The sequence below is a fragment of the Ammodytes marinus genome (assembly GCF_949987685.1).
Source record: "Ammodytes marinus genome assembly, chromosome: 4".
Taxonomy (NCBI): Eukaryota; Metazoa; Chordata; class Actinopteri; order Uranoscopiformes; family Ammodytidae; genus Ammodytes; species Ammodytes marinus.
Genome location: NC_137233.1, coordinates 36,105,244 through 36,122,733, shown reverse-complemented (window position 1 = coordinate 36,122,733; position 17,490 = coordinate 36,105,244). Strand labels below are relative to the sequence as shown.

Genomic DNA, 17,490 nt, shown 5'->3' with positions numbered 1-17,490 from the left:
TGAACACTCTGATTTCTTCAGGCTTCAGCAGTATCACATTATATATCGTGATTAATATCAATATCGAAAAATAATCGTGATAATCATTTTTGCCATATCGCCCAGCCCTATTGGCAGGTTCTCTTTTATTGTGCTTTCAGAGTGAGGACAAAGTACAGCCCATCCCCACTCACACCCACATGGGATGAAAGTTCAGATTGCACACATTTACAATCCAGAGTCAATCCAAACAGTGAGGCATGAATCTGTTCGAAAGCAGAAATAAATAATAATCATTATGTATCGGGTCAATCATGGCTGTCAATAACAAGATGTTCCCCTTTCTTTTGCAAGAGAACAAAGGCAATGTTTTTTAACAAGGGGTAAAACTGCATTTTCAGAATACATGCACACCATTCAAACCATACGCATGCAATTCCTTACAGAGTGTTTACTAATTACACCCAATGACCTTCACTCCTCCGACTGGCAAAAAAAAAACTGCATATGATATCAGCAGGTCAAGCCTGTGAGCTCACAGCCCACAATGAAAACACTATCTCTACCAGTGAACAGATTGTGGAGGTTTTGTACAATCTCCCACTAGTCTGACCAAAGTGTATACAAAATGTCCATGTATTTGTACAAGTTTCAAATAGGCCATGTGTGTCAGGACAAGTGACATGTATTAAGATGAGCACTTGCAACGTTGTGTAGTAAGCCTAATTGTAAACATACGTCTGCCTTCACAGGCAACTGTGTGACAAAAGGGCAACACGGACCATGTGGATGGCAGCAAGCCAGCAGGGGTTCAGTTCAATGTCACAAGAAACAAAATCAGGGGAATTATTAACTGAGGGAAGTTCAGCTTGAAATAAAATCTGAGCAAGTCAAGTTGAACATTAACTGACTATACACAGCGATCTTTATACATTGATTACTGACCAAACAACTTGACAAACCAAAGCCGGTGTACTTGTCAGAGTACAGACGCAAACACTAAATAAATTATGTAGAGTTTGTATTCATCTGCAGACACTTGTTCATGAAAAGGTCAAATGTAGCATGTGTTTACAGCTGACAAGATAAGACGTCAGGACATAACAAAAACGGCATAGCATATATTGTAAAAAAAAATAGTGTGCTTCACCATTTCATGACACTACTAATTTGCCTTTCACCTGCATTTCTCATTCAAAACACAGTTTAAATGAAAGTTCTAGCTAGCTCATGTGTCAATCCCTTTGGGCTATATACTTTTCAACATTTATACCGTTTGAGGCGTTTATATTTGTTAACACTTTGATCATGTCTTACCTGATGTAATTTCCTCTGGCCTCCTTAAAAGAAAAAAACAATGCATTCAGTAAAAACATTAGTCAAAGAAGAAGAAGAAAAGTGCAACACTGACTAAATTGCCCCGTAGGCTAAGACTAGCTACCTGTATATTATTTACATGTAGCCTATGTAACGTTACACGGTTAAAACAACACATTTCACCTTACTACGTTTGATTTTCTTCTGTAGGCTACCTCAAGAGAAATACAGCAGCAAAGCACAAGGTCATTGTAGAGAGCAATAATATAATAAAAGAGCAAGTTTCTTTAACAACAGCTGCGACCAAAGCAAATGTTTTCAAATGGTGCGTGCCCCAACCGTCAGTCCGTCCCATGGACCTATAAAGAAAGGTCCGTCCTCATTCACAGTTGGGGTAAGTGACGTCAGTCTGTCCTCATTCACAGTAGGGGTAAGTGACACAATTCCGGGCTAGAAAGCATGCAACAAACTCGTTCTTACCTGCAATGCGAATGCGGCTAATTTGAAAACGTTTTCACTCTCAACTTCGATGGTCTCCTGTTGTAAAAAATATAAAAATATTTTTTTTTACGATAGAATTGTTTTTTTTTCTAAGGGAAAACACACACACACACACACACACACACACACACACACACACACACACACACACACACACACACACACACACACACACACAATGTGCAGCCTGCCCTGTCCCCTGTCCGACACACTTGACTTGAGAAAATGAAAATCTTCCCGTCCCGTACCTCACTTCTGCCGTTACCGACTGAAGCACTGCCGCAGAGAGAAAACGGGTTTCAAAACTGTCCTTGAAGTATATTCCCTACTCATGTTCTGCACCAGAGTTATCGATACATTTTCTACAGGCGATAAAACACACTCTCCAGCATGAAAAGCGAAGTTGAAGCTCCTGCACTAAACGACAGCCCCCTCGGTAAAGTGGTACGGTCCGTAAGCAGGTTCAACCAACAGTCTCCGTCTCCCATGGTGACCAGTCCATGCTCTCGCCGTGAAAAAAAAATAAAAAATGCACTACAGACTGCAACGTCGGATCACAAGCTGCATTCACGTGCCCTCGTACCGCTCAAAAATCTTCCTGGTCCTGCTACAAATCATGTCATGTTAAACTTAGCGTTTGAAATCCATTATAATGATTTCCAAATCTAGAGAATTAATTTAAAACTCATCGAGCACAAACTTCTAAATACTAAAATATAGTAAGAAATGTAGGCAACATGGTATGTCACACGCAGAGTTAATGACATACCAAACAACATACCAAACAACACATAAACATTCCAACAACACTTGAAAGCAGCATTTTGAAAAACCGCTTGAGATCCGCTTGAGAAAAACATGTAGGCCTAGTTGCGTTCCGAATCGCATACTTTCTACCAGAGGTGGAAAGAGTACAAAAATATTCTACTCAAGTAAAAGTATGATTACTTGGATGAAATTTTACTTAAGTAAAAGTAAAAGTACTGGTCTAAAAATCTACTGAAGTAAAAGTGAAAAAGTAGCTGATTTAAAATGTAGCCTAGCCTACTTAAACTACAAGTTACTAGTTAGCCTACTTTTTAACAGCGGGAGGGGGCGGGGGTCTCTTCAGTGTTGGGCATTCTATAGACAAGGGGATATAAATCTCAAACTAGTTTTGTTTAATTAATACAACACTTACAAATGAAAGTGCACAAATTAAATAAATCATGTCACCACATGTATACTGTGTCATTATACTTTAGATAAGCAAATATGGAGCAAATGGTCTGTTAATGGGGAATGTAACCGGTCTACAGACCTAAACAGACTGCAGCTGCAATTCTAATAATGTAATTGTTTATAATTGATCTAAACCATGGACATTGCAAGGTTAGGCTGCTCGATTTTGACAAAAATCATAATCATGATTATTTTGATTGACATTGTGTAATCACAATTATTAGACAATTATTCATTGATTTAAGAACTGCAACATGCACTTATTTAACATTTGAAACCATGACTTTTGACTTTAAACATATCCTAATTGAACTGAAAACAAGGAAAATGCAAATAGCCTAAGTAAAACATATTTTTTACAATTAAATAAAATAAGTGTCAAAATCAAAATAAACCGTTGCAAATGTTGTCGATAGGGCACGTCTTTTGCTAGCAGGAATGTGAGGGCATATTTTAATGTATATCTCATGGAGCTGGCTGGATAAGCAAGTTGCATTGTAGGCCACAGTGTTCTTAATTGATGACTGTTGTGGTGGCAAGATTCAAGGAGCTTTAAACTTCCTGTGTTTTTTATTCCTTTATTGCTTGGTCATAGACCACTTGGATTCGACTTAAAGTGAGTAAACTAATTGGTCGTGATGTTTTGAGGTGCAGCTGGGTCGCATATGACTTTTTTTCTCTCTCACACGATCGCGCATGTCATCTGACTCGCGTGTCCGCGCATAACATATCTTGCACATTGTTTTAGTCTATTACTTTTACCTTTCTTCTCGAGCAAAGGCTGACTTTCTGCCGTCTTCTGGAAGTTTTTCAAAGCTCCCGGCAACACGCACCGCCTCCATCCTACTCTGCACTGTTAAACTGAAAGCTAGGTGAGGGAGGGGCCGATCGCACGGCTGGATGAAAGGTTTGCTGCATTTAAAAGCCTTCACGTCTTCACGTGCGGTAGTCCTACAATGACAGTTTAACTAGGATTATTTTTGTTTTAATGATAGAGGGAAGCAATGTTTGTTGTTATCATTTAGTCGCAATGATCCTGTCGATCATTCTCTGTGTTAGTTTCCGGTATTGTACCGTAAAAATAAAAGCACCCCGCGATATTTCTTTTATTTTCTCTCGTTTCCCTATCTATTTTTTTTACTCAGTAACGCAGGTGATATAAAATGTAGCGAAGTACAATACTTCAAAATAAACATACTCAAAGTAAAAGTAAAAGTATAGGTTTTAAAAATCACTCAAAAAATTACAAGTAGGCCTAGGCTACACGAAAAAACTACTCAATTACAGGAACGCGAGTAGGCTAAATGTAATTCGCTACTTTACACCCCTGCTTTGTACTATATAGTATGTAGAAAAAAGATTTAGGATGTCCCGATTCTTGTGGCCAGTGTCACTACACGATCTGAGGAGCCTGCACGATATGAGGACCGCATGCGCAGAACGGCCGCCATCTTGGAAAGCCCGCAGTCGCCTAGGCAACGCACGTCAGCGTCCTCAACCCCGCCCCCTCCTAAAGTTCCCCGTGAGCACAAGCACACACACACTTTCCCTGCATTCCAATAGTAGTTGCACTTCCCCTTGTTCATTTACCCTCAGCCCTTGGCATGACGTAACAGCAGTGGCGTGCACAGGTAGACCTGAAGTGGTGCTGAAGCACCTGCCCTTTTCCCCTGGCCCAATCAAGTGCCCTTTTGAAAAAAAAAAAAAAAAAAGTTATTTTTTTATTTTATTTTTTATTTTTATTTATTTTTACAGTGTATGTGGCCCATGCCGACATTATCATCTATAAATGCTCAACGATTAAAAACGTTTGACAATAATGCCCCAATAAATATGTCTCCCCCCCTCCTCCTCCGCACACAATTCCTTTGTCAACGTGAACGCGCAGAGTGGACACAAACGGAGGCGCGTTGCCGCAGCAGTTCACAGCTGCTGCACACACACACCTACTCTTGCGCCTGCCCTGCCCTGCCCCACCAGCGAGGTAACACATACATGAATGGAGTCAAGAGTGTATTGTTTGCCCCCTAAGCCTCAGTTGCCAAGCTATAACTTGCATTTATTTGTCTCTCTTATAAAGTAGCCTCTATCATGCAGCGCCACACAGCTGAGTATAAATTAGCCGACTGTCCTGCTTAACAAGCTAGCCCCCCCCAAAAAATTGATAGGACGTGATGAACACAACTAATGTCGGCGGAGTTTGTCACTGGTACAGCATGTGAATCTATCAGTATGCTGAATATTTTGTGTTGTTTATGTTAACTTTAGGCGATATAATTAACACATGCAGTAATGTATAATGACAAACAGGCAATTCCCAATGTAGCCTTGTGCCTGGTTGTAATGTAACCAAGCTCTCTGCTCTCCTGGATGAAAGCATCCACCAGCAGCAAGGAGGAAGATGAAGATGAATGGTCAGAGTCAAGACCAGAGTCATGTTAACTGTTCAGGGCCTTTTTAAAGCTCAGATTTTAATGTTGAACTGTTCCTCAAATGTTATTGAAATATCTTAAAAGCTGTCCACACATTTTATTTTAACTACGCAAAGTGGGTTGGTGGTACTAAATCAGTCATGAAGCTATATAAGTTAATTATATTATTTTGTCCCAACCATAAGTTATTTCTATGTTACAAGACTTGCAGTAATCTTGTATTTACCTTAATAGGATATTATAATTACGGAGATCAGGGGCCTAACGAAGACTTCAAAGAGAGAATTCGGGATAAGGGATTATTTAAAAAAATCCGAAGCTGACTGTTTTTTTTTCAAACGTACATTTTTTCTTTCTGCTTTTTGGTAATCCTGTGTCTCCAAATTATTCCAGAAAATAGTACTAAATAGCCCACATTGACAGGTGATTTAGCCTTAGCTTTCTTCTCAAAGTGCACCTGATTGATGAATTTTACTTTAAAAGGTTCAAATTTTTCTGGGTCCAGGGTCCCAAACATAGTCTCCCAAATTCCTTTGAGAAACACTCTGTGTGGCCGGGTATTAAAAGTCATTAGGCCAGGGGAGATTTTGTACAATTAAAATGATTTGGTCATTCATCGATAGAATATATTGTGCCCTTTTTTTTGCTATGAGCACCTGCCCCCAAAAATTTCTGTGCACGCCACTGCGTAACAGCATACGTTGCACGGAGGGAACTTGGAGAGCGGAGGGAGACTGGGCGGGGGAGGAGCGGAGGATTTAAATGGAACCCACTTGCCCTTGTAGTCGCAATGGACCGTCAGTTACATAGGTAAATCTGAATGCAAATAATACAGAATTATAACATTTTGCTAAAGTAGCCTATGTTGCAGAAAGCCATTTCCATAGCATAACAAACATTGAATTTCGACACGGTAACTCAGATTATCAAGATATTGTTACTTACACATGTAAATAGTTTGCTCCGACATATTTTCTTATTTATACTTTCAACCGAAAACATTTGTTTTAAATAGTCCTCTAATTGGCAGGCATCGGTGTTATAGCAGCAATGTGTAAACTGCAATACATTCACTGGATTGTTCGTATGGAAATAGAATAGCCTAATTGAGGCGTTTTGGAATATATTTATATATATATATTTGTCCTGCGGGTGGCCGCGATGTCCCTAAAAGCATACAGTCTACCGGAAAATAAAAGGAGAAGAAGAAGAAGACGAACTGCAATGCACTGTGGGTGATATCCACCTCGGAGTGACCATCCATGTTGACTTGATCACTCAGCCCTCCGAGGGTCTATCTCACGAAGTTCACTTCAGTTTCCAGACTATTGGAACGACACTTAAGATGGCAGCGGGGATTCCCCCGAGGGCAAGTGCCTAGGGAAAGTGAACGAGGGCCTGTTGAACGGGTATTGGAACGTACCCTAGGGCCGTGTCTGAACTGCCATACTAACGTCCTACTCATACTCATTTTGACTTCAATTTGAGTATGTGACGGTTGGGTATGCGAGTTTGGGTATGTGAGAAATTCCCGGATGAGTACTAACTTCCGGGAAGATTTTGGGTATGAATCGATTGTATACTTTTCCTACTCAACCGCCCCACAATGCACTGGGTCAATTCTACCCGCCCAGGAAAATGAAATATTTTCGAGCAAGTTGCTAGGCAACAACATTGTTTGGGGTTCCGTGATCTGACAACTGTACGTGCAGTCATTCATGCACTCTTACAATAGATAAGAGATGAAGATAAATACCTAACAACATTAGAGTCACTAAGTGAAATGAGTGTTGTGAGTCTGATAGTGGAGAGAGATTAGAACAGATCGCTGTTCCACACACCGCGGCTCGTCCAGCTCAACTCACAGACAGCTGAGTGCTGATGAGCCGGACAGAGAGCGTCGGAGGGATCCTCCACCTTAAAACATCATTATTATAAAACAAGAGGTCTAAAACACAGATGATGAACACAGGACTGTAAAAGTCTAGTTCAATATCTAACCTGTAGAGGGCGGTTATAAGCTTAACAGTGTCTAAACTGCCTGAATCTTATAAGAAGAAGAAGAAATTCTTCATTGCTTGAGTATACTTCAACTGAGAACGTTTAGACGCAGCTCGCATACACAATCGATCTTTGAGTAGAGAGTATGCATGAGTATGTAGGATGTAGGACGCTAGTATGGCAGTTCAGACACGGCCAAAGTCCGTGGGTTAGCGGCCCCGTAACTGAATTTAATTCCAACAGGTAATCTGTAGCATGATTAACTGTTCTATCTTCATAACAAACTAAATGTCATGAAAATCGGTTCAGAATTGAGCGAGTTACAGTCTGTTCTTAGTGCAGTCTGTGGCTCTCCAAAACACTTAGGCTGTGTTCGGAACGCCATACTAGCGTACGTCCTACATCCTACATACTCACCATCTATATACTGCATACTCTCTACTCAAAGATCGATTGTGTATGCGAGGTGCGTCGAAACGTTTTCAGTTGAAGTAGCCTATACTCAAGCAATGAAAAATTTCTAATTTCTTTTAGCGTATAACCGCCCTCTACAGGTTAGATATTGAACTAGATTTTTACAGTCCTGTGTTCATCATCTGTGTTTTAGACCTCATGTTTTATAATTATGTTTTGAGGCGGAGGATCCCTCCGACGCTCTCTGTCCGGCTCATCATCGACAGCACTCAGCTGTCTGTCAGCTGGACGAGCTGCGGTGTGTGGAACAGCGATCTGTTCTGATCTCTCTCCACTATCAGACTCACAACACTCATTTCACTTAGTGACTCTAATGTTGTTAGGTATTTATCTTCATCTCTTATCTATTTTAAGTGTTTTATGAATAACTGCACGTACAGTTGTCAGATCGCGGACCCCAAACAATGTCGTTGCCTAGCAACATGCTCGAAAATATTTCATTTTCCTGGGCGGGTAGAATTGACCCAGTGCATTGTTGGGCGGTTGAGTAGGAAAAGTATACAATCGATTCATACCCAAAATCTTCCCGAAAGTTAGTACTCATCCGGGAATTTCTCGCATACCCAACCGTCACATAGGCTACTCAAATTGAAGTCAAAATTAGTATGAGTAGGACGTTAGTATGGCGTTCCGTCTTGATTCAGGTATTGCATGGGTATTGCAGCCTACGAAGGCTGCATTTGAAGACCGATCGCGTCATAGCGGCGCGCAAAGGCTGTCCCGTTTGCAAGGCTCCTTGCAAGGCTCCTCATATGCGGTCGTGAAATGCAGCCTTCGTTTCACGGTTTTGAAGGCTGCATCAGATGGATCCTTCGCGGCCCAACATATCCCAAGATTCATTGCGTTTTTTTCAGAGATGGCATAGGGGAAGGTGGGGTGATTTGTGCAACTTTTTACTCAAAGTGATTTTAAAGTGAGGCCTTGACAGTTATGTCTCCAACTCAAATATGTACATATATTTCAGGATGTTGTGCATCCCTGGCAATAAAAACTTTGGATCTGGAATAAACTGTTTAAGAAATATAGCTTTCGGAAAAAAAGTTGTCTTGTCGCACAAATGACAAAGTCACCATCATCATCTTTCTGGCCATCTGAACTCTCATCAGTGGTGTCGTTAAGTGGAGTTGAGATGTCACTCTCTTCTGAGCTACTGTAGACAATCACTTTCTTTTGGTGACCAGCGTATACAGCCATGCCACTGGCACAACTCTCAGAAATGTACTTTGCACTAGTTGCTCCGTGCTTGTGGAACCAACTGCCACCTGACAAATGTGATTCCCCCTACATTTCTGCCTTTAAATCAAGGCTCAAAACCCATATGTACACCCTGGCTTTTCCTCCCCATTAACTATCTTACCTCTGCACTACTATCTGTGTTTATGTGGATGTATGGGCTTTACGTCTTTTATTTTGGTTATTGTTATTGTACCTTCATTGTTTACCTACTGAATGCACTATGTACAGCACTTTGGACAGTGCAAACTGTCATAAATGTGCTTTTCTAAATACATTTTACTTACTTACTTACTTATAACTCACCCAGGCCCTTGCGCACAAATCACCCCATCCCCAGAATTTTGGATAATAGGCATGATATAGCAATTTAGGGTTGACATTGTGCTAACTATATAGACTCAAAGTGTAGCATACCAAAGCACTAAAACATGTGTCAAATGTTTTCAAACGTGTCTATAATTGTTCAGACACAATAATCAAAAAACCTTGATCATGGAAATTTTACTTTGAAAGGCAAAACACAGTTTTTTGAGCTTAAATGTGCTTATATCTTATTCCTTGTGTCTCCCTTCTTTACAGGATGAGTCAAATGGATGGCTCTTCTTAAATATGTGGTCACATTTCCAATTTCTTCCACGGTTTTCTAGAAACAAGGGGTTTTGCAACTTCCAAAACGCACAAATCACCCCACCTTCCCCTACAATAAAATAAGAAATAACAAAACAGCAACGTGTTGCTCCATCTTCTTAACTTTTATCTTCCTTTCTTTTTTTCTTGTACTTTTTTTTCTTTTCGTCTGGTAGACAACTTATTTTTCTTTTTTCCTCCGTTGACAGGGCTGTCTCCGTTGGCAGCAATCGGGGTTGCTAGGCAGCACAGGAGCGGCGAGTCGTCACGCAAGGTAACGGCTTGTTACGTAAACCGGAAATGCTCGTAAACCGAGACCTGCGGAGACCGTCTCATTTAACAAGGCTCGTTGGCCTTAAAACCGGCCTTAAAATCGGCCTTCATAGGCTATAGCCTTCATAGACCGCGAGACTGCGTCCTACGTAGGCTGCAACACCTGAATCAAGACACAGGCTGTGTCTTGATTCAGAGACCACGCACTTGGTAGGACGCAGTCTCGCGGTCTATGAAGGCTATAGCCTATGAAGGCCGATTTTAAGGCCGGTTTTAAGGCCAACGAGCCTTGTTAAACGAGACGGTCTCCGCAGGTCTCCGTTTACGAGCATTTCCGGTTTACGTAACAAGCCGTTACCTTGCGTGACGACTCGCCGCTCCTGTGCTGCCTAGCAACCCTGATTGCTGCCAACGGAGACAGCCCTGTCAGCGGAGGAAAAAAGAAAAATAAGTTGTCTACCAGACGAAAAAAAAAAAAGAAAGGAAGATAAAAGTTAAGAAGATGGAGCAACACGTTGCTGTTTTGTTATTTTTTATTTTATTTTATGCAATCTCTGAAAAAAACGCAATGAATCTTGGGATATGTTGGGCCACGAAGGATACATCTGATGCAGCCTTCAAAACTGCTTCAAAACCGTGAAACGAAGGCTGCATTTCACGACCGCATATGAGGAGCCTTGCAAGGAGCCTTGCAAATGGGACAGCCTTTGCGCGCCGCTATGACGCAATCGGTCTTCAAATGCAGCCTACGAGGCCGGTTCCAAGACCGCAACCCCTGAATCAAGACACAGCCACAGCCTTTGAGCTAAGCGGGCTGTCAATGATGGCGGCCATTTTGCGCACGCGCACCTCATATCATGCAGGCTTTTTTTTTTTTTTTTTAATAAATCTTTATTGAATCTTTATGATACAATACAAAACACAACAAAAACAAGTCATTAATACATATTAAGCATCTCAGTAAAAAAATATATAGCCAGGGAGTGTTTCAAACAAATAAATTAAATATAGAGCATAATTGCACAGTCTTAGCAGCTTTCTTGTTTTTAGAATCAAAAATGGACTTGATGTACTGCTTGGTTTCCCTGCCAAAAGCTACAAATGAAGGTTTTGAGTTACTAAATTTGGATTTATGAATATGGAATTTTCCTAAAATGATCAACAAATTAATTAAGTATAATTCTTTCTGTTTTTTACTTTTTTTGTCATGGAAACCAAACAACACATCTTTCCAAAATAAAGAAAAATCAGAGTCAATTTTTTCAATGATATAACGGGATAGATCTTTCCAAAAAGTGGTAGTGAAGGGACAATGCCAGAACAGTTGCACCATTGTTTCGGGACATGTTCCACATAAAGAACAGTTAACACATATGTCAAGCTTAAACCTAAGCAGATATGCTTAGGTTTAATGATTTTGAAGGAGACTTCTCTTACTTTATTCGTAAGGAGGTATTTGTATGGAAGGTTCCAGATGCTTCCCCAATCTAGGTTGTCAACAAAATTAGACCAATATGGAACAACATTAGGGGTACTGGTGACATCTTTTTGGAATAAAGAGCGAATGTTACGATTATTATTCCTCGTTTTGGTAGCGAAGCATACATTACCAACTGAGGTTAATTTAGGGTCCAATGATGGTAAGCAGTCTGGTTTTCCAGTTCCTTTTAAGAGAGTTAGAATACCAGACGGGATGGCATCCATAACAATTGCAAACTCTTTTGGGGTGATTGGAATGCCAAAAGCGTGAAGGAATTCTGAATAATTCAGTAATGTTCCATAATCATTTAATAATTGGGACACTAAAATGATGTTATTATTGAACCAGGTTTCGCAAAATAAAGATTTATTTTTGTACGTAATAAGCCGATTATTCCAGATGAAGCACCTATGTGGGGAGAAATTATGTTTGTAAATTAACGACCATGCTAAGAGCATTTGTTTGTGGAATTTAGATAACATTAAAGGAATTTTTTCTATTCTATAGTCACACAGAAGTAAATATTCTAGACCTCCAACCTTAGAGAAAATATAATTAGGTATAAAATTCCATATAGATGTGGGATTTTTTAGAAAATGTTTTGTCCAATTTATTTTAAAGGTATTATTCAGAGTTGTAAAATCAAGAAAGTTCAGACCACCACGATCAAAGGTGTTCATAATAACAGATTTTTTTACATAATGCGTCTTATTTTTCCAAATAAAGTTGAAAAGTAATTTATCAATGGAATTACAGAGCTTTTTGTTGAGAAACAAGGGAATAGCAGCGTATGTAAGACGGGATAAACCTTCTGCCTTCGTCAACAATACTCGTCCTTTTAAAGATAAATCTCTCTGTAGCCATTGATTAAGATTTTTTTTGTCTTTTCACTAATCAAATTAAAGTTTACAGAACACCTTTCCTCCTCATTTTTCATTACAGTAATCCCTAGATAAGTAATCTTATCTTTGACTGGTATGTTACAGACCAGGGAAGTGTCACTTTCTTTAAGGGAAAAAAGTTCACATTTCTTCAGATTTAAGCAGAGTCCAGAAGCTGCGGAAAATAATTCAATTGTTTTGATAGCAATTGGCACTTGGCTGGCATTTTTTTAAAATAATGTAGTATCGTCTGCTAGTTGGGTGAGAATAATTTCTCTTTCTGCAATTGAAATTCCTTTTAAGGCACTATTTTTAATATGGGTGGAGAGAAGCTGTGTACATAGAATGAATAGGTAGGGAGAGGCAGGGCAGCCTTGCCGGATACCCCGTTGGAGCTCAAATCTCGGCGATGTCCCATTCTTTAATCTAATAGAGCTATTGCCTTTGGAGTACATTGTTCTTACAGCCTTACAAAAAAAGTCACCAAATCCAAATTTCTCAATAGTTTGAAAAATTAAGTTATGTTCTACTGTGTCTGCCATGCCTGGGTTTAACTGCCACTATGCCTGTGTCCTTCCATTTCCTGACAACGTTCCCTACAGTCGAAATTGACAATTGAAACCTTTGGGAAAGCTTCTTGTAGCCTTGCCCTAAACCATGACAATGAACAATCTTTGTTTTTCAGATCTTTTGGGAGCTGTTTTGATGATCCCATTCTGTCTCACTTCAGCAGAGAGTCAAAGAGAAGTGCAACTTGCATTTAGGCACCTAAAATACATTTTCTCATGATTAAACAGACATTTCTATGAGGTTCAAGGCTTAACAACATAATCCAACCAACTTTGTGTTTAAAGTCATCAGTTTTACATGCTGTTACAGGCATTAAAATCAACAAAACCACAAGGGTTCCTATATTTTTGCACAGCCAGTTTTTCACATTTTATTTTATTTCATAAAACTAAATACTGCTTTTCAAAAAATCTTTGTTTGGAAAACATCCCAGTACTTAGCTGTTCCTGGTAAATTAAAGACATACCACTTTTATATTTTTTTTGTGAAAGCAGAGTCAATTATAATGCCGGCTGAGAGGGGTTCCCAAACTTTTTCATATGACTGTATTTCTACACCTTGTAGAGGGGGCAGAGTGCAGGGGGATAAGGATGGAGACTGCATTATGATCTGTTAAGGGGGTTGTGATAATATTAACTGCTATTTTATCAATGTTAAAATGATCAGAAACTAACCAATAGTCCAAACGTGATCGTCTGGTGGCACTTGTATTACTCCAAGTAAAAGCATTTATGTTAGGATTATTAAACCTCCAAACATCGATTAAATTAAATTTTTGCATAAAAAGTTTTAAGTTTTCATTTACTGCAGTGGAATCACGTGGAGGCCAACAGTCATTGTTATGATTTAAGATCATGTTGAAATCTCCCCCTATTACTATACCTGAATTTGGAAAGTTGTTAAGAGTATTTTGTATATGCTTTTCTAAAGTTTCGAGTACTATGTCATTCTCATGGTTAGAGTTATAGCCATATATGTTTATAATTATCAAAGTAAACTTTTCAATGGTTAACACTTGAAAAATGAAATATATTGTGCAGGCTCCTCAGATCGTGTAGTGACCTAGTGACAGCCAGATTTAGGATGGTTAGAAGTACCCGGATGTTCTACTTCATCCGGCCAAGATTTTTTATTTTTTTTATTGATAAACAAAATACAATACAACACTCTTGTAGGGGAATAAAACATACATTATACATACATCAGTTACAATATAAAAAATAATAAAAATAAACAACAACACAACAAACAGGGGGTATAAACTCAAAATCACAAATCGAAAGCAAATAAGCTAAAATAATAAAATTTAGGAGCAACATTCAGAGGGATCAAAACAACAATTTACTGGAAATATCGGTATACATTTTTATTGCAATTCTACTAGATTTGACTTTTGTCAAGGAGGAGAAACTGTTTAATAATTTATAAACCATATAAAGGAAGGCTTGGAAGATTTCCCCTTATTGCAATGGATATGATATTTACCCATAAGGATGATCATGTTAATTAAGTCAGAAAGGGATGAATTTATAATGTCCATATAAAAGAGGATATGTAATAATTCAAAGGTTGGGATATCGTCAATTTTGAGTGATAGCCAATTATGTAAATCAGACCAGAAGACTTTGACGGCAGGGCATAAAAAGAACATGTGTTCCAAGGTTTCAACAGCCGCCTCACAAAAAACACACGGATCTACTTCAAATCTAAACCTTTTTCTAAGAAAATCAGCGACCGGATAGATTTTATAGATTATTTTCAAATGAGTCTCTTTAAATGGGCCACTTGATAAACTTGAAATGTGGTTTATCTATATAATTAATTATAATTGATAGGTTTTATATAGCGCTTTATTGCCTAGGCCAGGGCTATTCAATTAGTTTTGAATGGGGGCCGGTTGGTGGAAATGATCCAAAATGAGGGGCCAGAAAAAAAATGCCTAAAATTGATGAGCATCACATCAATAGCTACATATACTGTAAAACACTACAACGACATAGGAGTGCATATATTGTCTTTATTTTATCAAATAGAGTTCACCAGCTTATCAAAAAAAATCCCTATTTGATTAACATAGGCTGCCTGTTGTTTAAGTGTTTAACAATCTTATCAGTTCAGGAAAACACAACAGGTTAACTCTTCAACAGCTTATCAAAATACAGGTAGGCCTAGGTTTACTAAGAGTGCAACAGCTTATCAAAAAACATAGAAATAAATGTAGGCTACTCTAAGTGCAACACCTTACAGTGTTTCCCCCCCAAAATATGTTTGTCAAGGGGTCACTGTCCAGGGGCATGGGAGGCGCGCCGCGCCGCGGTGAAGGTTTTGGCTGTATTTTGCTCAAAAATGCCAATGCACAGTACAGAAATAAACAACTGCTTATTTGAATACAAAAAAACTACAGACACTGACTTTACAGTTGTGCAATTTTGTTTGCTATGTGAAGGTACAAATTTTGTGCAAACATGCAAAGTTCTACTGGTGCAATATTATGCAGACACACTAAATACAAATAATGGACCATACACTTACACTGCGGTACAATCGCGCCCGCAAAGCTGCATACACAGAGCAGCTGATAGAGAAACGCTTGGAGACACATGTGCACATTTATTTACTGCATTTTTCGGCCTTTCGCGCAGTTATGACCATGCAAAAGCACACATCGCACGTGCTAGTACATTAATTGTGCACCACTAAAAAGTCAAGGCGGGGGCCAGTAAATATTCCTTTGCGGGCCGGACCCGGCCCGCGGGCCAGGTATTGAATAGCCCTGGCCTAGGCACTCAAAGACACTTTACATTTCCTGGTTCAATTGGTTCACACTCAGTCATACCGGTGGTGGTAAACTACGAGAGTAGCCACAGCTGCCCTGGGGCAGACTGACGGAAGCGTGGCTGCCATTCAGCGCCAACGGCCCCTCCGACCACCACCTCAAACATACAGCAATCATACACATTCACACAGGGCAAGGTGGGTGAAGTGTCTTGCCCAAGGACACAACAACCATGACACAGGTGGCCGGGCGGGGATTGAACCGCCAACCCTTGGATCGTTGGCCAACCCGCTTAACCACCTGAGCCACAGTCGCTCAGGCTATATAAGGCGTCCGTATTTGGGACTTGTACACATAATCCTCAAAACCCTGAAATATTTTGGAGTAATGATGTCAGGATGGAATGTTTGTTTACCTTTAATGTTTATAAATTGGCCTCTTTTGTTTCCTGGATGAAACGTCAGGATGGTTTATATCGTTAATGTTAGTATTGTTTAGCATCTACTTTTGGTTTTTGGTCTGTCTGTGTTTTATAATGGTGTCTTGTAAGCCCTTTTGGGCTGGGCATGCTAATGCATGACACAATAATAAAATATTCAAATCAAATCAAATCATCCTCTGTTATAATCGAAAAATATTTCAGATTTCAAAATGTCACCAATAAATTTGCTATTACATTTTTTATCATACAAATGACACTGATTAATTACTAAATTTGGTAAAGATGGCAAAGGTCTTGTACTAGAATAAAACAAAGTGTTTTGAATTAGCTGTAATAGTGGTAATGGTATCGATTTACAAATTGTATTATATTCCCTTTGAGTACAGTTTAGATTATATTTGTATATAAAGGCTATATGTTCTAAAAAAAATACCATTATCATCAATTATGTCATTCACAAACACAATGCCCCTTGTATACCATTCATTCAAAAACACAGATTTTCTATTAACTGTAATGACCCTGTTATTCCACAGGGTGGAGTCATGGGTAGAAAACCTCCGGCCAAGATTGTTAGTGTTGAAAACTGCATCCTATTTGGGCGATTCTGACCCACAATCCAATGCGCACGTGAAGTGACGTCACATCGACGAAGCCTCCATATGAAAACAAACGGGGATGCGACGGATATAAAAGCAAGAGGCAAGATCAAGGCGCAATGTTATGATGAAATAAGAGAGTAAAAGTATGTCCCAATAGTATGCCTACTGCATCCTAACTAGATTATTTTTATCGTCGGATGTAGTATGTAGAATAGAAAAAAGAAAGAGTATGCGATTCGGAACGCAACCCTAGTGTGTGTGATCCTGAAATGTCTCAAATGTCAACTTTGGGGGTGCATACTGTCTTAGATAAATACATTGTAGAGACAGACATTCCCTAAATAAATAGCATGTGATGAATTAAATATTATAAATATTATGTATGCACAACAATCCAGTAGCCAAACAGGACTGACTATGAAGTCATGAAATTAAAGAGCTTCAGGCTCAAGGAAATATGATACTTGTGTTATTGTCTAAAGGTTATTAGGTTCAGACATTGATTTAGAAAGTGTGTGTGTGTGTGTGTGTGTGTGTGTGTGTGTGTGTGTGTGTGTGTGTGTGTGTGTGTGTGTGTGTGTGTGTTTGAGATATACAGCTACAGATTTATAGGCAAAACTAATCTTTTGTCAACAGCAACATTTGTGCAAAGTATTGATCAGATGACCACCAACCCCC

At 39.3% G+C, this 17,490-nt stretch overlaps 1 protein-coding gene across 1 annotated transcript in view; it reads right to left on the bottom strand.

Annotated features, from left to right (window-relative positions):
* frmd4ba (FERM domain containing 4Ba) overlaps positions 1-17,490 on the bottom strand; it is a gene marked incomplete at both ends in the record, with an annotated part of 84,942 nt that overhangs the window by 54,867 nt on the left and 12,585 nt on the right. The window contains 2 exon segments of the mRNA XM_080026027.1: positions 1,297-1,319; positions 1,777-1,833. Of these exon segments, the coding sequence (XP_079882153.1) occupies positions 1,297-1,319; positions 1,777-1,833 (80 nt within the window).